We start from the raw sequence: 20,634 nt of genomic DNA on the forward strand, positions 1-20,634 counted from the left end.
GTAAAACTTCACGGTACATAGTAGAGCTGGTTCCTTAGGACATTGCTGTCACGCGGGTCCGAGGACGTGGGAACAGCTGGACCCAAGTGCAGGATCGTTTGTCAGAAACCAAGGGGTCAGGCAAGTTCTCATTGTCGGGAACGAGTGAAGAGTTGGTCGACCGACAGTCAGAGTGGGAGCAAAGATCTGTGGACGTAGTCAGGAGATGATGCAAATGGTCAGAAGCCGGGGAAAGTTGAACAGGGACTGAGAACAGAGGAGATCAGGACATGAGCACTAAGGAGGACAGTTGTCTCATTGAGACTCCACGAGTGGGAAAATCTTTTAAAGCAAAGTGTTCCAGTTGTCTTCAGGTGTTTGACTGGTGTCAGGTGCTGTCGATTCTGGTGCGGGCGTGATCGTGAAAGTACTCCCCTTCTCACGGGCGGCACTAGCCGCCCTGCGACCCCTGGATGGAGGGTAGCCTCTGGGACGGGGTGCTGGCCTATCTGGATGGCGCAGATGGAAGTCAGCAATGAGGGTCGGATCCAGGATATCTCGGATCGGCAACCAGCTGCGTTCTTCTGGGCCGTACCCCCCCAGTCTACAAGGTAGTACAGGTCCCCTCACCAGCACATGGAGTCCAGGAGGGTGTAGAGGGCATAAGCAGGTTCCCCATCCACCTTCACCAGAGGGGTGTTGGGTCTTGGCTTGGAGCAGGGAGGTCTGTAAAGCTTGAGAAGAGAGACATGAAAAGTGGGGCAGATACACAAGTGAGGAGGCAACTGCAACAAGTAAGTGATTAGGGTGATTCAAGTTCAAGTTCAAGTTGTTTTTATTGTCATTCCTCTATACAGCTTGCATACAGTGGAACGAAATGTCGTTTCTCTGGAGACCATGGTGCAACACAGAACATAGCACAAGACAGTAAATAAATACACAGGACAGGATGTGGACGTGGGTATGGCTGAGAACTGTAGGCAGTTGTGGTGTGGTGTTGTGCTGGGTTAGCTGTTTGACTGTGCCAGGTGAGCACTGGGAGGCAGCAGGGTATTGAGTAACCTGACTGCCTCAGGGAAGAAACTGTTGCGGAATCTGCTGGTGAAAAACAAAGGATTTCGTAGGGACCAATGAACCAGGGGCTGAGCTGCTTGGGGGGCACCTTAAGACGGATGTCTCTGGTAGACAACCATACCCGTTACCCAGGTTAGAAGCACAGGGTGTGACGGTGCCAGTCGACTTGTTACTTGTATCGGCAAATGCCTTAGCGAAGCTGCTCCCGCACCGCCCACCAAGCCGCCTCACTGTTCTGGAACCAGGAGTCCATTGCAGGGACCTCAGAGGAACAAAGGGGCCAAGGAAACAGCAAAGGCTGGTATCCAAGGATACACTGAAAAAGAGAGAGGCCTGTGGAGGAATGGGACAGTGAATTATGGGTGTATTCAACCCAGAGCAGGAAATGTGCCCACTGGTCCTAGTCCTGTCCGCAGAAGCTTCTGGGGAAGCAGCCGAGGTCTTGGTTGAGCCGCTTCTCCTGTCTGTTAGCCTGGGGATGGTATCCAGAAGTGAAGCTAACGGAAACACCAAGTCTCTGCCAGAACGCTCTCCATACACTGGACACAAACTGAGGACCTTGATCAGATACAATATCCTCTGGCAACCCAAAGATCTGGAACATGTTTCGAAAGAGAAACTCAGTTCTGGCCAGGGTGGTGGGGAGTCAGGGCAAAGGAAGCAGATGACAAGACTTGGAAAACCGGTCCAACACCACCAAGATCACTGTGTTGCCTTCAGAGGGAGGTAAGTCAGTCAGGAAGTCCACCGCTACATGGGACCAAGGCCAGGATGGAACCGGAAGTGGCTCCTACAGCCCTGCAGGTTTCTGGTTCAGAGTCCTAGCCTGATCACAAACATTGCACGCCTCCACAAACTCTTGCACATCTTCCCTACGTGAGGGCCACCAGTACTTCTTCTCAAGGAAGGAGAGAGTTTGTTGACACCCTGGGTGGCCAGCAGCTGGGGCGTCATGTACCCAGTGGAACAGCTGGGGGCGCACCCTGGCAGGGACATTCTCTTTACCTACAGGGGTGTTGACTGGCCCAGGTTCCTCTGTTTGGGCCCTCTGGAGGTCCTGCATGAACTGCCAACACACGGGAGCCACGAAGTAGGTCTTGGGCAGGATGGTATTGGGAAAGTCAAGGGACAGAGCATCAGCCTTGGCATTCTTGGATCCAGGGCAATATGAAACAGTGAACCAGAACCTGGTAAAGAAAAGAGCCCAATGGGCTTGTTGAGGGTTGAGACAACGGGCTGTCCTCAGGTACTCTAGGTTCCGGTGGTCGGTAAGGACCAAGAACGGGTGAGTAGCCCCCTTCTAACCAGAGTCTCCAATCATCTAGAGTCAGGTTGATAGCCAACAATTTCGTGTTACCAATGTCGTAGTTACAGTTGGCGGGTGACAGCTTAAACAAAAAATACACACAAGGATGGAGCTTGGCTGGGGTTCCCTGTCTTTACGAGAAAACCACCCCTCTACCCACAGTCGAGGCATCCACCTTAACGATTAATGGTAGCAACGGATCAGGGCACCTAAGGATCATGTCGGTTGTAAAACACCGCTTGAGGTCCAGTAACACTTCAAGGGCTTCTGGTTGCCAGGTGAGCCGGGACCCTTTACCCTTGAGAAGAGAGGTGAGGGGGGCAGCAATGCAACTAAAACCGCAAATGAACCAGTGTTAAAAGTTTGCGAACCTCCCCAGTTTTTGATTCACAAAGGCCTGGAACAAGGAAGGAGCATTAGCTAGACCAAAAGGCATGGTCTAATTTGGTAAAAACCTACGCACCGTGGACCTGTTCTAGTGTGGCCGTGATTAAGGCCAATGATTGAGGGTATTTCACAGCGTAGTCAATACAGGGGTGCAGGCCATCATCCTTTTTCCTCATAAAGAAAATCCTGCCGAGGCCGGTGAGGTAGACGGCCTAATGATACCCAAGGACAAAGCCTCAGCCACATGTTCTTCCGTGGCCTTCTGCTCTAGTAGGGACAGTGGGCAGACCCGGCCCCTCAGAGGGGAGGTTCCTGGGAGCAGGTCAATGGCACAGTCCAATGAATGATGTGGGGGTAGAGCAGAGGCGCACGATTTGCTAAATACCTCCGTGAGGTCTATATATTCCTCTAGTACAGTCATAGGTTGCATGAATCCAGGGCTCTAAACTGACGTAGCCCTACAGGGTAGGGACAGGCAAGAAGAGGCGCACTGCTTTCCCCATGAAAGCAACCCCTTGGAACTCCAGGAAAACACAGGGTCATGTTGAGCCAGCCAGGTGTACCCCAGAATGACTGGCGTGTCAGGGGACGCAAGGAGAAAAAAACATGAGTGTTTCCCTATAGCAAGCCCTATCTGGAGCTCAAGCCTCTGCGTGCGGGACTCCACCGTGCCCTTCCCCAGTGGTTGCCCGTCAAAAGTATTAACTCGTAACTTAACGTCAGAGCTCTGTGTGGGAATGCCTTGTGATCTGGCAAAAGTGATGTCAATGAAGCTATGGGTTGCTCCGGAGTCTACGAACAAGTACGTGACTATCTGGGAGGCACCTTCCTCCCAGGACAGTACGATTGGAATCGTGAGCTGGGAGGCTAGAGGGAGGGGGGTGCTCAACTAACGGCGGGCACAGAAAGCTCTAGTGGAGGGACGCTCAGGACAGGATGCTAAGAGGTGGCTTGAACCCCCATAGTAGAGGAAAAGACCCTTTTGGAAATGTCGCTGTCTTTCGGTGGGGGTTAGGTGTCCTTGACCAACCCGCAAGGCCGTTGCAACCTCCCTTATGGCCGACTGGGGTTTTTGCGGATGCTCCCGGGCCAGGTTGTCCAGAGTGACAGCCCGCCAGATATATTGGTCCAGGGACCGGTCTTTACCTCAGGAGGCAAACTGAGGCTTCATCTGGTGGCGATCTAGGGTCTGGCAGCAAACCTCACATTGTCTCGGCTCTCCGATCGGTTTCCAAATGCAACAAACGTTGGAGTTCCTGCAGAGCGCTTTTTAGGCATCTGCTCACTGCTGGGTCCGTGTTTAAGGGGGAATCTTCTGTCACACGGAACCGACAACATGGAAACGGTTGGACCCAAGTGCCGGATTGTTTGTCAGAAACCAAGGGGTCAGGTGAGCTCCCATTGTCAGGGACAGGCGAAGAGTTGGTCGATTGGCGGTCAGAGTCGGGGCAAAGATATGTGGGCGTAGTCAGGAGACAAGGCGGATGGTCATAATCTGGTGAATGAAGAACAGGGACTGGGAACAGAGGAGATCGGGCTATGCACACTAAGGAGGACAGTTGTCTCATTGAGATTCCATGGAGGGCAGGAGCTGAGGTGAGTATTTTAAAGCAATGTTCTAATTGTTTTCAGGTGCTTGATTGGCATCAGATGCTGTCGATTGCAGGGCGGGTGTGGTCATGACAATTGCCACTTTGAGTTTTTCAGGACTTGACTTCAGATAGTGAGTGGACTTTTATTTATGCACAATGCTGTATATCTGTCAAAACGTTAATGCCACAGGAACAAATTTTCATTCAGAAATTCTGTATTTCTGAACTCAGTATTCATTCTGTATTACTCAGACCATGTTTCAGACCAGCTGTCACAATGTGAGTTTGACCTGTAAAGGACAGGAGCTTAAATACTGAATGAGTGCTGATGCTGTCTTCTTTGTTGCATCACATAGCAGCTGATGATGTTGCCAAAGAGACAACTTTGCCAGTAACAGTGTGGGAGACGTGTGCGTGTGTCACATGTACTGCTGTTGTGTGATGTATTGTTGAAGCCTTGATTCCCCTCAGCATCTCAGCAATACCGGAGAGCCTTTACAAAGTCCTGAACAGTTGGATGTGTAAATATTGATTTAGGCCGATTGCAAATGGGTGTACTCCCTCTCCCCCGAGAAGCAACTATATCAGTTTTGCTGTGTTCCTCATTGGGAGAAGGTACTCGGGACTTAGGAGAACACATAGCAATCTAATCCAGGTGTAAAAAGGGGTGAGGGAAACTCTGAAGTAAGAGGCCACTCTAGCCAGAGAGTCCTTATACTAATACCTTGACCACACACTGTTAAGTTGATAGGGTGAAGAATAAATTTTTCAAAATTATGCTGCCTGGAGTCCCATGTATTGCCATAGCTTGGAAAGAGACTGATTGCAAAATGGTCAACCAAAACAAAAACAATGTCTTTCTGGGGGTAAATTTCTAAAGATGTTCAACTGCGGTCAAGCAAAACCTTGTAAATCAAGTACAATATACATGTAGGAATTCAAATGCTGAAATATGTCTGTGCTTTCAGGAGATTATGAAATAAGGAATACCTGAAGCAAAATCTTCACTTGCAGGAAATTTTAACACATTAAATTAAAAATATCAGGTTTTGAATTCAAAGTATGTAGCTGACTGTGGTTCTAAGTCTTCTGGATGAGACTGCATCATGTAGGAAACGGGTTCCGATGTTTCACTTCCCATGTTGGAAGCATCTTTGGGGAGCTTCCATATCTTGCGAGGGCTGGATGTGAACTGAAGTGTTCGACGAGGGTGGACGTATTGATAGGCAGAGTCGAGGTTGGAGGTCGTAGAGGGTGGTCCCATTGCGTGGTGCCCCTGCTGTGTTTTCCACCTGCACTGCATCTTTTGGGTTACTGGTCGGCTCTTTAATCTGAGCTACTGTGTGAGGCAGTCGGTTAGTCGTGGGTCTGGAGTGAAGATTCAAAGTAAGGGGTGTCCAGGTCCTTGATAGTTTGAAGCCCTCATCTCGGTTGAAGTTATCTGGGTGCTTCTCTATCTCAATTGCTTCTCTTACCACGTGGTTCCTGTATCCCAGAACTGATGCAAGAACTGTGATCGCTTCGAAGTTGATCACGTGACCGGTCCGCAGTGAGTGTTCAGCTACTGCTGAATTGGTGTAATTGTTTTTCATCGCCCTTATATGTTCCTGGAGCCAGGTGGAGATAAGTTGTCCTGTCTGGCCTATGTAGGTTTTGCCGCAGCTGCAGGATATTTGGTAGACTCCGCTGGTCTTCAGTGGTAGGCTGTCCTTTACTGTACCGAGCAGGCTTTTTTTTTTTCAGAGTCAAAGTATGTAGTTGGGTTTTGTAATATTGTAACAACCCACATTACTGTGTTTCAGCAGGAAATGTGTTTATTGTGATTGGTTAGATTTGGGTGACGTACAGGGAATATAAGGGGGTGATTGCGTCTCTCAGGGAGAGAAAGAAGAGAGAACCCGGGGTGCTAAGCAGGCTGTGAAGATTTGGCTTCAAGCGCATGTCTTTGAGGAAACGGGGTCCTCAGACCGAGAGCATTATTTTCCTGTGTGCCGGTGTTCAAATGAAACGTTTGAGATGAACGCTGCCTGTGTGTCCTTCTTCACCCCATCCAAACCCACAGTGCTGCTTGCCACATTAGTATCAGAAGTGGGATGGGGCAGGATGATGAGAGGCTGGATTCGGGAGCAGTTGAATACTGAAGATAGTGAAGGGGAAATTGGCGCGAGGACAGAAGCCAGTAGAATGAAAGAACAGCGTCCGGAAAAAGAAGAGCTTGCAACGGTGGAAGTCAAGGCAGAGGAGCTGTTGGAGAGCACGAGTGTCCAGGGGGACCCTGGGGAAGCACATGCTGTGGCGAAGATGGCGGAGAAGAGCTGCGAGGTGCTGCTGGAGAGGGGCGATCAGTCGAGTGGGGTCTCTCTGCACCCAGGGAAAATGTGGCAGAAGAAGGCAGCGAACTGCCGGCGGGTGCTGAAGAAAGTCACCCCACAGAGAGTGCCATTTTTCCAAGGAGGTCGGACAACGTGCTGAATGACGCGAAGCAGTATGCCCCGTCTGTGGACAGGCAGGGTTTCGTGGATAAGGTGAGCGAACCCCAGAACGCGAGTTCGCCCTCGAATGAAGATTTTGCCGCTTTCACGAAAGCACCCAGCCTGCCTGAAGCCCAATGAGCTTTCTGAATGGAGGAGGTGCGGCGAAGCAAATGCCACAAAACCAGGGGGGTTGCACAACAAGAAGCAGCCAGTTTTACGAGCGTCACAGCTGGCTCAGCATGCAGCGAAGTGGCAGAGGCGTGAGCAACAAGCGGGTCGGCTTGCATGGGTCCTCCACCAAAAAGGTGACCGAGGGTAAAAAGTGCAGCGAGACGACCAGGGGAGCAAGGGGGATGTTCGCCGGCAATGATGGATCTGGGACAGCTTGGAGTGGCTGTGGAAACTCGACCCAACAGTCCCACGAAAGCCAGTCAGCTGCACGGAGCGCAAGGCGGTTGGCAAAAGCCATGTGGGCGCCACCAAGCCTGGTACGTGCCATGTGAAAGGAAAAGAGTTGTGCTGGAACCAAGGCCGGAGGGATAAGGGACGAGGATAGCCACTTCAACCCCTGTGCACACTGCCATGGCAGGCTATGTCGATTGTCCCGCCCCAACAACCAGCGCTGAGTGTCCGGGACCTGCATTCCTGACCAGAAGCACATGAGACAGTGCCGGACAGTGGGACATTTGTGGAGCAGGCAGCAGCGGGGATGCTGTTATTCTGTTTGGCGGGAGGCAGTCATTACTGTGTTTGAGCGGGAAATGTGTTTATTGTAATTGGTTAGATTTGGGTGAAGTACAGGGAATATAAGGGGAGAGAAAGAAGAGAGAGTCAGGGGCGATAAGCAGGCTGTGAAGGCTGGCTTCAAGTGTAGGTCTTTGAGGAAACGGGGTCCTCGGACCGAGAGCATTATTTCCCTGTGTGCCGGTGTTGAAATAAAACGCTCGAGATGAACACTGCCTATGTGTTCTTCTTCGCCCCATCCAAGCCCACGGTGCTGCAAGCCACAATATCTTGGGTTGTTTTACTTTCTGGGTGTTATAGTCTTATACTTTGTCACCTCTCCCATCCTACAGAGGATGCCAGGGGAGACACTGGTCTCTTACCCACACAGTATCTGTCCCATAAAGGCAACAGTCTAACTACATAATGTAAAGCCATCACTCAGAAACAGTGCAGCTGAAAGATTAAAGTAAGTGTGTGACCTTTCCTAAAAACTAGGAAATGTGACATTATTGAATTTTTTCTTCTTTGCAATGCAGCTCATCCTTGCATACTCTACCTAACATATGCCATTACCACTGAGTAATTTAAGCATTGCTCCAAATGCTTTGTTTCCAACGATGGATTTTGTATATTTTAGTCAGCTAACCAAGGAAAATTGTACAATATTATTACTGTGTTGCTTACATTATCAAACCTATAATTTTATCTATTTAGACAGCAACATATTTCTTAGGTGCTGTTCAGGTTAAGCACCATACAGCCACAAGGGTCCTACTTGTACTTGAATCAACAACCTTTATGGCTACAAGTCTGTGATCCCTGCCACTGTGCTGTACTTTACCTTCAGAAACCTGAAAATTTGTTTAGCAACTGGTAAACAATAAAGGATTCTGCTGATCTACACAACTCATAGGACACAAATTACATAAAAGCCATATAAACACAAAACGGTAAAGAAGAAAAATGTAAAGAGAAGCTGATCTGCATCTCTGTTGTATGCAATAAAAAGACATGTGACCTACATATTAAGACAGTCTCACTGACTGCCCCAGTACCATTTGAGAGATAGTACTGATATTATTTCTGTCAGCTAACAATAATTATACAAACAAAACCTCAAAAACTTCAAGCAGCTGTAATGAATGTATATTGTGCCAATAGTTGCTAAAATGAATTTTCTCTTAATGTGTAGGAAGTTCACACTTTTGTTCTTTTAATGATAAAACTGAAAAATGCTGTGTGTTGAAATGTGTTGGTTGCTGTGTTAATATGTTTAGCTTGTGAATATCACTGTTAATATTAGAGGACACAAGGGGGGAACGCTACAATATGATGACATTTAGCTCTACAAAGGCTCTTTTTGCTATATATTGCTGCAGTGCTATGACCAGTGAGTTTCTTCACCTCACAAGCTAAATAGAACAAACAGCCCCTGAAAATGCTGTGCAGTCATTTGTAGGACTTAATGGTCACAGATGGCAAGAGAGATACTGCAGGATAAACAAGGTCATGAGTACTTACAACCTATTATTATGAATTCAAAGAAATAATAGTAGATATAATAAATAACAGTCTTTGGTTTAGAAGCTTTTTTTCTTTTTCCCATTTCTTTTTGTTTTTGCTATCTGTGTCTAAGGGATTCATCACTTTTCAACAGCACAATCAAGGTCATCTTAACAGACAACAATTAAAAAGTGTATATTTAGAGCCATGTCTTCTCCATATAGACGCTAATTATATTTACGAAGTAAGTCGGCCAGCCCTGTATATGGCCATACTCTCCCAAAAATTAGCGAATCTGAAACAACACTGTCAGTCATTTTGTTAGTGGGAAGAACACTGTATACATTTTCTCACTATAAGTGCTCTTAGCTTGTTTTGTTGTCCAGATGTTTTCTGTACTGTCTAGCAAACCTCTTTCAGTCTTGCGATGTGGACTGTTTTGGTGATTGGAAATCACACTGTGCCTGTTCTTCTTTATGGGTTGTGATGTGATTTGATCTGATGCTGCTATGCAAAATGTAATGAGAACTTTTTGGATTTCTGAAAAAACAGCTAGGAGTATTCTCCTTGCATTTTATTTTACACATCATTGGTTCAATTTCTGAGAAAGTTAAAAATGGGTAGGATAATTGAAAATTAGAGACCAAGATAATCTTACCTTTAATTTTTCATGCATCTTCTAAAAGTATGTAATAAAGAAACACACGGCTCACTAAGAGGTGTCAGTGCCAAATAAAGAAAGTCCCTGTGAAGTGATTTCACACTGGCCATCGTTTAATAATAACCCAGCCCATTATATATCTACATCAGCATAAGCTACATATTAAACTAAATACTTGATGTACTATTTTACATCATATACTTTTATGATTTTCTTTTGATAACTTCTCACATCATATCCCTTAATTATGCACCTTAGGGGAGATCATTTATAAATTGTTTGAAACAGTTGTGCACTGAGAGGCTGTGACACTATCTGTACATATAAATGTTCTCATATAGATGAGTGAGAGCAAAGTGTAGGAAATGAGTATGCTGGGAAAAGGGAGATGGATGCACTAGCTGTAACATTGCCTTTTAAAAATGCAGAGTGTGGGGCTCCCTGCAGGGAGAATTGATAGCTTCATGCAATCATGCACTTGTATTGTACTAAGCAGTAAGGGGCTGGACTGTCTTCATGCTTCTGTCCTATCCTCTTCTTAAATTTATTAAAAGACATGGATGATATTGTCCTTTATATGCTACAGCCCAAGAATGATCTTCTTATATAGACATTAACATTTATAGTTATACCCATTTCTATTTTGTTTTTGGAACTGCTCATTTCATATGCTCAGACTTAGCATCTCCTTCATCCTGCAGCATTTAGAGTATACACACTGATGTAATACTGTAAATAATAAATCATACGGCAGGTTTTCTCCTTGTGCTCTGGTTTCCTCCCACAATCCAAAATACATGTGCATTGCATGAACTGATGACTGTAAATCACTTGTATTGTGTGATAGTGTAAATGAAAGAGTGTATGTGATTGTTCTGTGATAGACTGGTGTCCCGTCCAGAGCGTACCATACCTCACGTTACAGTGTGTTTATGGGACTTATTCTGGACTACCACAGCCCTAAATTGGTCATGTGGTTATTTATAATCAACAAACCAACACATGTGTAGTTGAAGTTATGAAGCTGATTTGATTATCCATTCTGTCTTTGAACCTTGGGAGGACCAGTAAAACTGCTTTAAACTTGTGCCGTCATTTCTTTCTTCTTGATGTCATTAGTCCCTTGCTGCCACATGTTGACCTTATAGAGTTCTTGCAGCCTGCAACGGAAATCCATCCTAAATTACGGCGGTGGTAATGGGCAGTGATACCAATACACTCAACAAAATATAAAACAGAAAGGGTGTTTGTCATTATTTCTTTATTTGGCCGATTGCTTTACAATCAGCTTACAAGTTATATATTAAAATAAAAATATGGGAATAGAAAAAAAAATTTTATATTATTTTCTACTAACTTTACATTGGCAAAGTGTCTTTTTGGTTTTTACTTCTCTATATATTTTACAACTGACGTATGGTAACCTCAAGCTTTAATTACATCTTAATGGTAGGATATTTTGGGAAAATTTTATGGAATGAAGAAAACGCCCAACTTTTTCAGTTCAATAAAGCAAATGCAATATCCCTGTAAAATATTGCATATTCACCTTTTCCAGACTCACTTCACCCGTGATCTCTTAAGTTCATATAAGATGTAAATGTTCATGCTGTATAACTTTAAGATCATGTCTGGATATACCTTTACACAGCTACTCCTGTAACGTAGCGTAAATGTTTATACTGTATGTATCTCAAAAAAAAAAAAATACTAGGAAGGCGATCCGGAATCGTGGATATTCTAATAAAGTTTAATGTAGCTACTCGTGTGATGAACACTGGTTTATGTGGTGGAAAGAAACTAACTACACTTAAGAATCATGCATCTGCATCTATGTCTCTCTTTCTGCTAAAGTAATGAACACATTGTATTTTCTATGAGATGTACGTCACTTTAGAAAAAAGCATCTGTTTAATGAGTAAATGTAAATATAAAATGTAAAATGTTTGATCAGATTTAGACACATAGCTTTTGAAATAATTATGGTGCCATTTATTCAGAGTAGCTGCCACTATGACTGCCACAGGTTTCAACAACGAACAGGTCACTGACAGTGTGAACTCAGAGAATTCAAATGCACATACAAAAAACTCTACATGCAGCTACTATAGTGATGTACACTGGTTTTATATGGTGGTATTGACTGCATGGAGGTAAATACAGAACTGTTTCCACCCAGTCTCTTAATTTTCAGCTGCTTAAATTAATCCTCTGTTTTAGCCTTAGCAGGTTGTAGAATCAGTTATTCCATCTACCACAAACAAGCTAGAAGTTAATAACAAAGAAATGTGCAAAGAAATAGTCCCAGGCCTCAGTCAAAGTTCTGCCTAATTGCAATTCACAGTTGTTAATGCCTTTCTTTTTTCTTTTTTTTTTAACTATGCCCTGAATATTTAGTCCTTGATTTTAGATCATAATAAATGTTTATTTACATTTGAAATTGATTGAAACAGAATACAGGAAAATTTAGCACTGGAGGGAAGTTTTATGGTATGTATATAATGGAGGGCTTGCTCTGCTATGGAAAACAATTACCAAAATGGCTATAGCTTTATTTGATTTTGCTGCTGATACCTGTGGCTGCTTAAAACAGCCTTGTTGCTCCAGGCAGCACAGTGGAGAAAGACATAATTAGCAGGATAATCGAAAGACTGCCACAGGACAGACACCAGGCAAGAATGCCTTTGCAAAACACTGTGCTGCTATTTTGGTCTCATAGGAATACTACCATTACATACACTTGTGCATGGATATCCCCTACAAATTACTACAAGTATTGCATTGTGTAGCTTAGCTAACATATCCCAACATATCCATTGCTAACATGTCCCAAGCAACATACGGTGTATATAAGTAAAAGTGAAGGTGATAAAGTAGCTAACATTACCACCTTCCACTTCATTGTCATCTCCTGCTGTAGTATTCTTCAGCAACATATGTACTATACTGTATTAAATAACTTGAGTAAAATTGTCTTGTTTTTTTTTTAAATGAGTAAATCATTGTATGAAGCATAACATTGCAAGTCACTGTGGAGAAATGCGTCATCTAAATAAATGTAGTAAATGTAAGCAGGACCCATCCAGAGTCCTTAGTCTTCTACTACTCCCATGCTACTAGCCTGTGTCCTTAACTACTATACAACCAGCTGTCCCAACAAATGTGGTAAGTGCCCAGTGAATGGTTGCTTCCTGTTTAAGGATGTGGCATTATCATTGACTGTCCTTGTTGGAAGAAAACCAGATCTGTCTGATCCCCCAGAGTAAAGGGGGGGACTTCCTCTTCCAGCTTCATTTAGTATAAAAATTAACATGTACAGTAGTTAGCAGCTGGTATTTTTAGCCCCAGTTCATCAACACGATGCATTTCCCAGTCACAACAGTCACATGGAGACTACTCAGGTTTCACAGTGACTTGCAAGGAAAAATGGCAGTTGAGGAAGAAGCTGAGTTCCCTGTGCTAGTAAGTGTGTATGTTTTTAGTGTTTCTTTTTGTGTTTCTTCTGCACTGACGCTGTGGTTTTGAGTGGAAGTGGCTTGAGCTGGGCTTGTACAGCAGCAGGAAAGCTGGGACTCAAGGTGATGATTCTATGCTGCTTTATTATATGCTGCTTTACGGCATATTGCTTGGTCAATTTGGACCTGTGAAACTAAGGACGTGTGAAACTATAATGGAGGGTCTTAATGTGCAAACACAAGAAACATTTCCTCTGGTTTCCTCTGGGTGCTCCAGTTTCCTCCCACAATCTAAAGACATGCTATTCAGGTTCACCCATCATGTGTGAGTGATAGAGTGTGTTCCACTGATGCATGCATGAGTGACCAATTATAAGTAGTTTATCTAGAAGTGTAAGTCACCTTGGTGCATAAGGTGTTGGCTGATAACACTGCATAGTGTTCATTGGAAGTCACATTGGAGAAAAGTGTCTGCTAAATGAAGTGATGTAAGTTAACATGGGAAACTTTAAGCCATATAGATTTAAACAAGTTATCATAAATCATAATCTTGGCACCCTGTGTGAGAGTACCAACATTCTTCCCCAAAACACAGTAACCGGGTGTGTCTGTTAGAAAAATGAAAATTGCCAAATTATAAAAAAATCTGAAAAAACAATGATGTGTATGTAACAGACGACACCAGAGACTGCAAGTGTGGTGCTTGCGTGTCTGTTATTTTATTTGAGTGGATCTCCAGTGATCGAACCCTACCCCTTGTCATGGGGAAGGCACGGGAGGAAAGGGGGAACTGGGAACAGGTTTGGCGGGGATTCTCTGGGGTCATTTAAGACTGGGGCAGGGGTCAGTTGCTGCTACGCCATCCTCGGGCTCGTTCTCGTCCTCTCTTTCGTGCTCGTGCTCTCACTCTCCTTCTCCATCTCTTTCCCCCACTATTAGGCACAGGGGAAGAAATAGGGTACTTCATTAGCCCCAGCTGTGGCATCCCTGTCCCTCTCTCTCCACTCCTATCCCCAGTTTCCTCGGCATGCCACAGTCCTCCACCGCTACTTCTAAGGCCCTCTCCCCACCGTGAGAGGAAGTCAGAGACCATCAGATCCCAACCCGTACAATGGACAATCTGGAACCTGTAGGGCTGCAAGGCCAAATACCACCGAGTGAGGTTGGGGTTGGAGTTCTTTATGCGACTTCGGGTTGCAGAGAAGAAAACTCTGACTGTCGTTTGTGCTTATGCACCAAACAGCAGTTCAGAGTATTTGACCTTATTGAAGAGAGTGGGTGGGGTTCTGGACATGACCCCACCTACAGACTCCATTGCTCTGCTGGGGGACTTCAGAACTCACGTTGGCAATGACTGGGAAATTTGGAGTGGGATAACTGGGAAGAACGGCTTGCTTGATCTAAACCTGAATGGTGAAATGTTATTGGACTTCTGTTCTAGTCATGGTTTGTCCATAACAAACACCATGTTCAAACACAAGGATGCTCATAGGTGTACTTGGTACCAGAGCTCCTTAGGCTAAAGGTCAATGATTGCCTCTGTAGTCATTTCATCTGACTTGAGGTCACATGTTCTGCACACTCGGGTGAAGAGAGGTGCTGAGCTGTCAACCGATCACCATCTAGTGGTGAGTTAGATCAGATGGCTGGGAAAACTAATGGACAGACCCGGTAGACTCAAGCATATAATGCTGGGAATGACTGTCGGTGGACCCTGTCCAAAATGATTTTAACTCCCACCTTCGTGAGAACTTCTCCCAGGTACCGGAAGAGATAGGGGTCACGGAGTCTGAATGGCAGCCTCCATTGTGGAAGCAGCCAGGCGCAGCTGTGGCCAAAAGCTTGTGGGAGCCAGTCATGCCAGCAACTCAAGAACCAGCTGGTGGACACCAGTGGTGATGGAAGCCATGAAGCTGAAGAAGGAGGCTTTTAGGCTCAGGGCCTGCTTGGCACCTGAGGACTCCTGACTCAACAGATAGGTACTGGCAGGCAAAAAGGTGGCAGTGGCTGCAATTGCAGAAGCTAAATCCGAAGCATGGTAAGAGTTTGGAGAGGCTATGGTAAATGATTTTTGGTCACCCTCAAAGAGGTTCTGGAGAACCACCTAGCGGCTCAGGAAGGGTCAGAGGAGCTTCGTTCAAGCTGTGCTCAGCAATGGTGGAGAAACTCTGACCTCAAATGAAAACATTGTTGATGAGCACTTTGAGGAACTCCCAAACTGCAGAGATATGCCTTCCTTACAGAAGTCAGGGCCAGAGGCTTCTGGGGTATCAGAGTTCTTTTCCCTGGTGGAAGTCACTGAGGTAGCTGGAAATCTCCACAGTGGCAAAGCACGGGGGGGGGTGGATGAGATTTCCCTGGAACTGCTTAAGGCCCTGGATGTAGTGAGGATGTCATGGACACGTCTCTACAATGTTGCATGGACCTCAGGGACAGTGCCTATCATTTGGCAAAGTGGGGTGGTGATTCCTATCTTTAAGAAAGGGGACCTGAGAGTGTGTGCCAACTATCAAGGTATCACACTTCCCAGACTCCCTGGCAAAGTCTGTGCCAGGGTACTGGAAAGGAGGCTCCAGCCTATAGTTGAATCTCAGATTGAAAAGGAACAAAGCAGATTCCATCTGGGTCCTGGAACAGTGGACCAGTTTTTCACCCTCTCACGGATAATTGAGGGGGCATGGGAGTTCGCTAATCTAGTCTACATGTGTTCTGTGGACTTGGAGAAGGCCTATGACAGTGTTCCCCGAGAAATTCTGTGTGAGGTATGTATGGAGTGCCCGGGCCACTACTGCAGGCCATTTGGTCTCTGTACACATGGAGCGAAAGCTGTGTCTGCATACTCGGCATTAAGTCAAGCCCATTCAGTGTGGGTGCTGGACTCTGCCAAGGTTGTGCCTTGTCCCCACTCCTGTTTGTGGTTTTCATGGACAGGATATCAAGGCACAGCCAAGATCAGGACGGCATTCTATGTGGGGACCTGAAGGTGAGATATCTGCTTTTTGCGGATGATGCTGTCCTTCTGGCACCTTCATATCAATGCTTCCAGCACGCACTGAAATGGTTTGCAGCTGAGTGTGAAGCAGTGGGGATGAGGATCATCACCTCAAAGTCTGAGTCCATGGTTCTGTCATGGAAAAGGATGGCATACCCCCTTCAGGTAAGGGGAGAAAATTTGCTCCATTTGGAGGAGTTTAAGTATCTTTGGGTTTTGTTCACGATTGAGGGGAGAAGGGACCGTGAGACCCGCTGCAGACTGGGAGCAGCAGCAGTAATGCGGTCGCTCTACTGGACTGTAGTGGTGAAGAAGGAGCTGAGCCATAAGGCAAAGCTCTCTATTTACTGGTCCTTCTACGTCCTTACCATCACCTATGGTCATGAACTCTGGGTAATGACCGAAAGAATCAGATCGCAGATACAAGCAGCTGAAATTAGTTTTCTCCACAGGGTGGTGGGACTCACTCTCCGTGACAGGGTGAGGAGTTCGGCTATCCAGGAGGAACTCAGTGTAGAGCCGCTACTCCTCCGCATTGAGAGGAGCCAATTGAGGTGGTTCGGGCATCTGGTAAGGACCTGGGCGCCTCCCTTTGGAGATACACCAGGTACAGCTAACTGGGACGAGGCCCTGAGGTCTGCCCAGGACCCGCTGGAGAGATTATACCTCTCAGTTGGCCTGGGAGCAACTGGGGATCTCTTGGGTTGAGCTGGAGGAAGTTACGAGGGACAGGGACACCTGGGCTTCTCTGCTATCCCTATTGCCACTACGACCCTAGCTGGACAAGCAGTCAGGAAAATGGATGGATAAATGGAGGAAAAGGATGATGTCACTACCCAAATTGATGATCTTCTTGTCACACATTGCTCCTTAAGGAAACTACAATAAATGTTTTCAAGAGTGATCTTACTTTCAGATTATGTTTTCCCGTCAAATGAGTTGTGGGTTCAAATCCCGGCAGAATCTATGCGCGTTCTCTTCACATTGGTGTGGGTTTGTGGTTTCTGCCAAGTAACTCTGTCCTCCCACATTCCAGAGACACTGTACAGTTGAACTTGTGACTCTGAACTTATGACTTACAGCGTGACTTTGTCATGCGATGACCTTCTGTGGTACGCCTTGCTCTCAGTGTTTCCTGGGATTGGCTGCAAGAACCAAAATGGATAAGTGATTCCTGAAAATGACTTTATTAATGGATAAATGTACACTGTATTATGTTTTCCCTTGAATTAGCCCTCTTGCTTTTGTGCTTCAGATGTCAATTGCTTGTGTGCCCTTGATGCTTCCCTGTCTTAGTATTTGTTCGTTTTTTTGAGTGTGTAAGGTGATGAATCATTTAGGCTGTACAGGAGTCATGTCGGGCAAAAGTTTTTCTCCCTCGGATTTCAAGTTTTTTCACATGTACAGTATTCCTTGTGAAACTCTGCTAAACTTTTTGTCATAATCTTTCAGGTTTCGGTACAGTCTTAAAGGTCTTGTATATTGTACATCTTTATTGCAAACATCTTTATTGCAACATGAATTGTATAATCCTAGTATTTAGGTTGTGTATTGTTCATTGTTGTGAACTTTAGTTGGCTCAGGCAGCCTACTGATGAGGCTCTTTTCTGAATTCCAGTCTGACAGCAATGCCAGCTACCTGAGAGCAGCCCGGGCTGGGAACTTGGAGAAGGCCCTAGACTACATAAAGTCAGGGGTAGACATCAATATCTGCAACCAAGTAAGCCTCTACATAATAATAATAATAATAATAATAATAACAATAATAATTCTGTTTTGAGAATTTATTCTTATATATCAGATATTGATTGTTATGCTATTGTTTTGGAAACTGCAATTACTCTTCTGTTTAGTATAAACATGTATTTGGAAGATATCAAACTATTTCAGTGTGCGATCATCGTACGATAGTGGAAAATACATGTATCTCAATGTATTGTTTAAGCATTAAATTGAATTGAATGTATCATTTTATCAGCCTTTTAATATGGTAGATTATATGTTGAAAAACATTTTGGCTTTAAGAAGCAGAACATGCTAGTGCTAAGCTTCATCTAGCATTTATATTAATCTAAATTACAGTTCATTTTCAAAGCATTTTTATGGTAGTCTGCTGGTAACTGTCTTCTTAAATTGGGTGTGAGAATGATTTCCAAGAAAACACATTAATAAAGTTACATTTGTAAATGAGCTGTGTATAAGAAGAAACTGTGTGCATATGCTTACAATAGGTAATGTGATAAAATGTGTCATGTCACATTGTTATATGTACCTTCCTGTTTCAGAATGGGCTGAATGCTCTTCACCTGGCGTCCAAAGAAGGCCACGTGGAAGTTGTTGCAGAGCTCCTGAAACTTGGAGCTAATGTGGATGCAGCAACAAAGGTTCGTCCTTCATCCAATTCCCTGTTAGAGGACACGCAGCTCTGTTGATGAGGTCTTTCAAAGCTAAAAATCTAATTATACCTTCTTGCAGTAGATCTTACACAATGACATAGCGCTTATATAGAGCCATCAATGGGGGCTGCAGTTGCAGTTGTGCTTCAGAGAAACTTCAGAGAAAAGCATCAGCTAAATAACTGAATGTAAAAGTAAAACAATATTGAACACACTAAGATGAAAGCCTAGACCTGAACCTTAACCATGCAGTAATTTGAAGAGGTAGTTTTAATGTTACATTAGTTTCTACTTTAGTATAGTATTGTACAGTATACAAGGTGAATAAAACCACAATTTGTTCTGTTTAGATATATATCACTCCACAGACTATGCATGCACCTGCTGTCATACACTGTTATTATCATACACACAGATCGTTAACAGGCATATATGAAATTACATGTTTTCCTAATATTACTCATAAAATACACCAAGATCATGCTGATGGCTTTTAAAATTTTATTAATGTTCCAGTTTATTAAGTGCTGTGAAATGAGAAGAGATTTAGTGGGAAACAGTGCTGGAATTAAAACATGCCTGGCATCAGCACCCTTTGACAGAATGAGGCACAAAGTGACTAGAGGCACACAACTGTCTTTGTCCCTATTCCAAATGTAGAAAGGAAACACGGCACTTCATATAGCCTCCCTTGCTGGCCAGACAGAAGTGGTGAAGGAGCTAGTCACAAATGGGGCCAACGTCAATGCTCAGTCCCAGGTAAGATACAACTCTGTGACTTCTTAGAACCAGCTACAATGGGCGAATATTCCAAGTTTGTTATATAACATCTCTCCTGAATAAATCTGGAAAATCTGATTTTGTGGGAAAAATGTAATCTTTTTACTTGTAGTCTTTTCAGCATTTTATTTTTGTCCTGGATGGATTTTTTAAACCAGTTGGTGAGCAAACCACCTGGTTCCACTTGTCTTGGCTGAACACATTTAATTCCCTTCTTCAGCTCCTAGTGAGGAATAGAGATCTGTTGAACCTCCTGGAGTCCACCCTTCCAGTTCAGAGTTGAACAGTCTTGCTGTAAATAGTTTTTTTCCTTTTGAGATCTGGCTGGTCTAGGTATGTGGTGTCTCTGTGAGCTGATTGTATGGGGTGGCAGTATGGTCGCTGACTGCTGTCATCCATGCCGAGGCTGCTGTTGATGTTTCTGCACTGGTCAGTTTGTCTGGTTCCTGCACTGCAAAATCAGTAATGATGGCTTTGTCTTGCTAACCATGCTGACCATAAAAAGTGCCACGTTTTGGGGTGTGCTGATGGAGCGGTCCAACTCCGCTACTGGGGGCTGTCGGCTATAAAAAGCTATACCAGCACAAGCCCAGCCAGTCTCCAGCAGTAGGACTGCCCTCCAAAGGATCTGCATCTCTGGCCTTATTCCTTCTCTATCCACATAAAATGAAAACAAATCTGTCATCTGTGAAGGATGGAGAAACATCCTTTTATATATTCACAAAAAGACCTGATGAATCTGTTTCTAGATCTTACATGTTTCCTGGTGACAGCAGCTGATTCTGCCTTCTGGGAAATAGCTTAGCATGTTTGTACCTGAATTCTGAATTGACTGCTAAAAAAGGCCAAAGAAGTGCATTTTATGGTGTCATCTCCATCAAGAATGTAAAAGCTTATGGGATATATTCTTTATGAATGAAATTGGTTTTCCCTTAGGACTTACAGTAAAAACATCCTGGATGCACTGTCCTGTGACGCACTGTCTTCTCCATCAGGTGTATTTGAGGGTTCAGGCTGTCATCCCTCCGTTCTGATCAAGCCACCATCACTGCTGTTCTGCTAACTGCATTGTTACGTGGTCGGCATGCGTAATGAAACACGGACCCTGCGAAAGTCTGTGTGCATTTTCAATCCATCCTGCCAGGACAGCCTTGCACCTGCTACACTGTCAACGGCCCAGCCCTAGGAGCACCAAAACCCAGTGGACATCAGAGGACTGGAATGGCTTCAGAAAATTACTGTGGGAATGAAAAATTAGTTACTTTTAAACTGCATTCACTAGCAGCCACAGCATATATAAAGCCTGTTT

General features: G+C 44.7%; 1 protein-coding gene across 23 annotated transcripts in view; it reads left to right on the forward strand.

Moving 5' to 3' along the window:
* The window catches only part of LOC108932724 (ankyrin-3-like), a 152,602-nt gene that overhangs the window by 68,090 nt on the left and 63,878 nt on the right, over positions 1–20,634 (forward strand). For all 23 annotated transcript variants that reach the window (XR_003797623.1, XM_029251020.1, XM_029251031.1 and 20 more), the window contains exons 2-4: positions 17,768–17,869; positions 18,435–18,533; positions 19,206–19,304. Coding sequence is in view for 22 of the 23 variants with exons in the window: in XM_029251020.1 (XP_029106853.1) it covers positions 17,768–17,869; positions 18,435–18,533; positions 19,206–19,304 (300 nt within the window). In the remaining variant the exon portion in view is untranslated. The remainder of the gene's footprint in view (positions 1–17,767; positions 17,870–18,434; positions 18,534–19,205; positions 19,305–20,634) is intronic.

This window comes from Scleropages formosus, chromosome 4 (assembly GCF_900964775.1).
Source record: "Scleropages formosus chromosome 4, fSclFor1.1, whole genome shotgun sequence".
Taxonomy (NCBI): Eukaryota; Metazoa; Chordata; class Actinopteri; order Osteoglossiformes; family Osteoglossidae; genus Scleropages; species Scleropages formosus.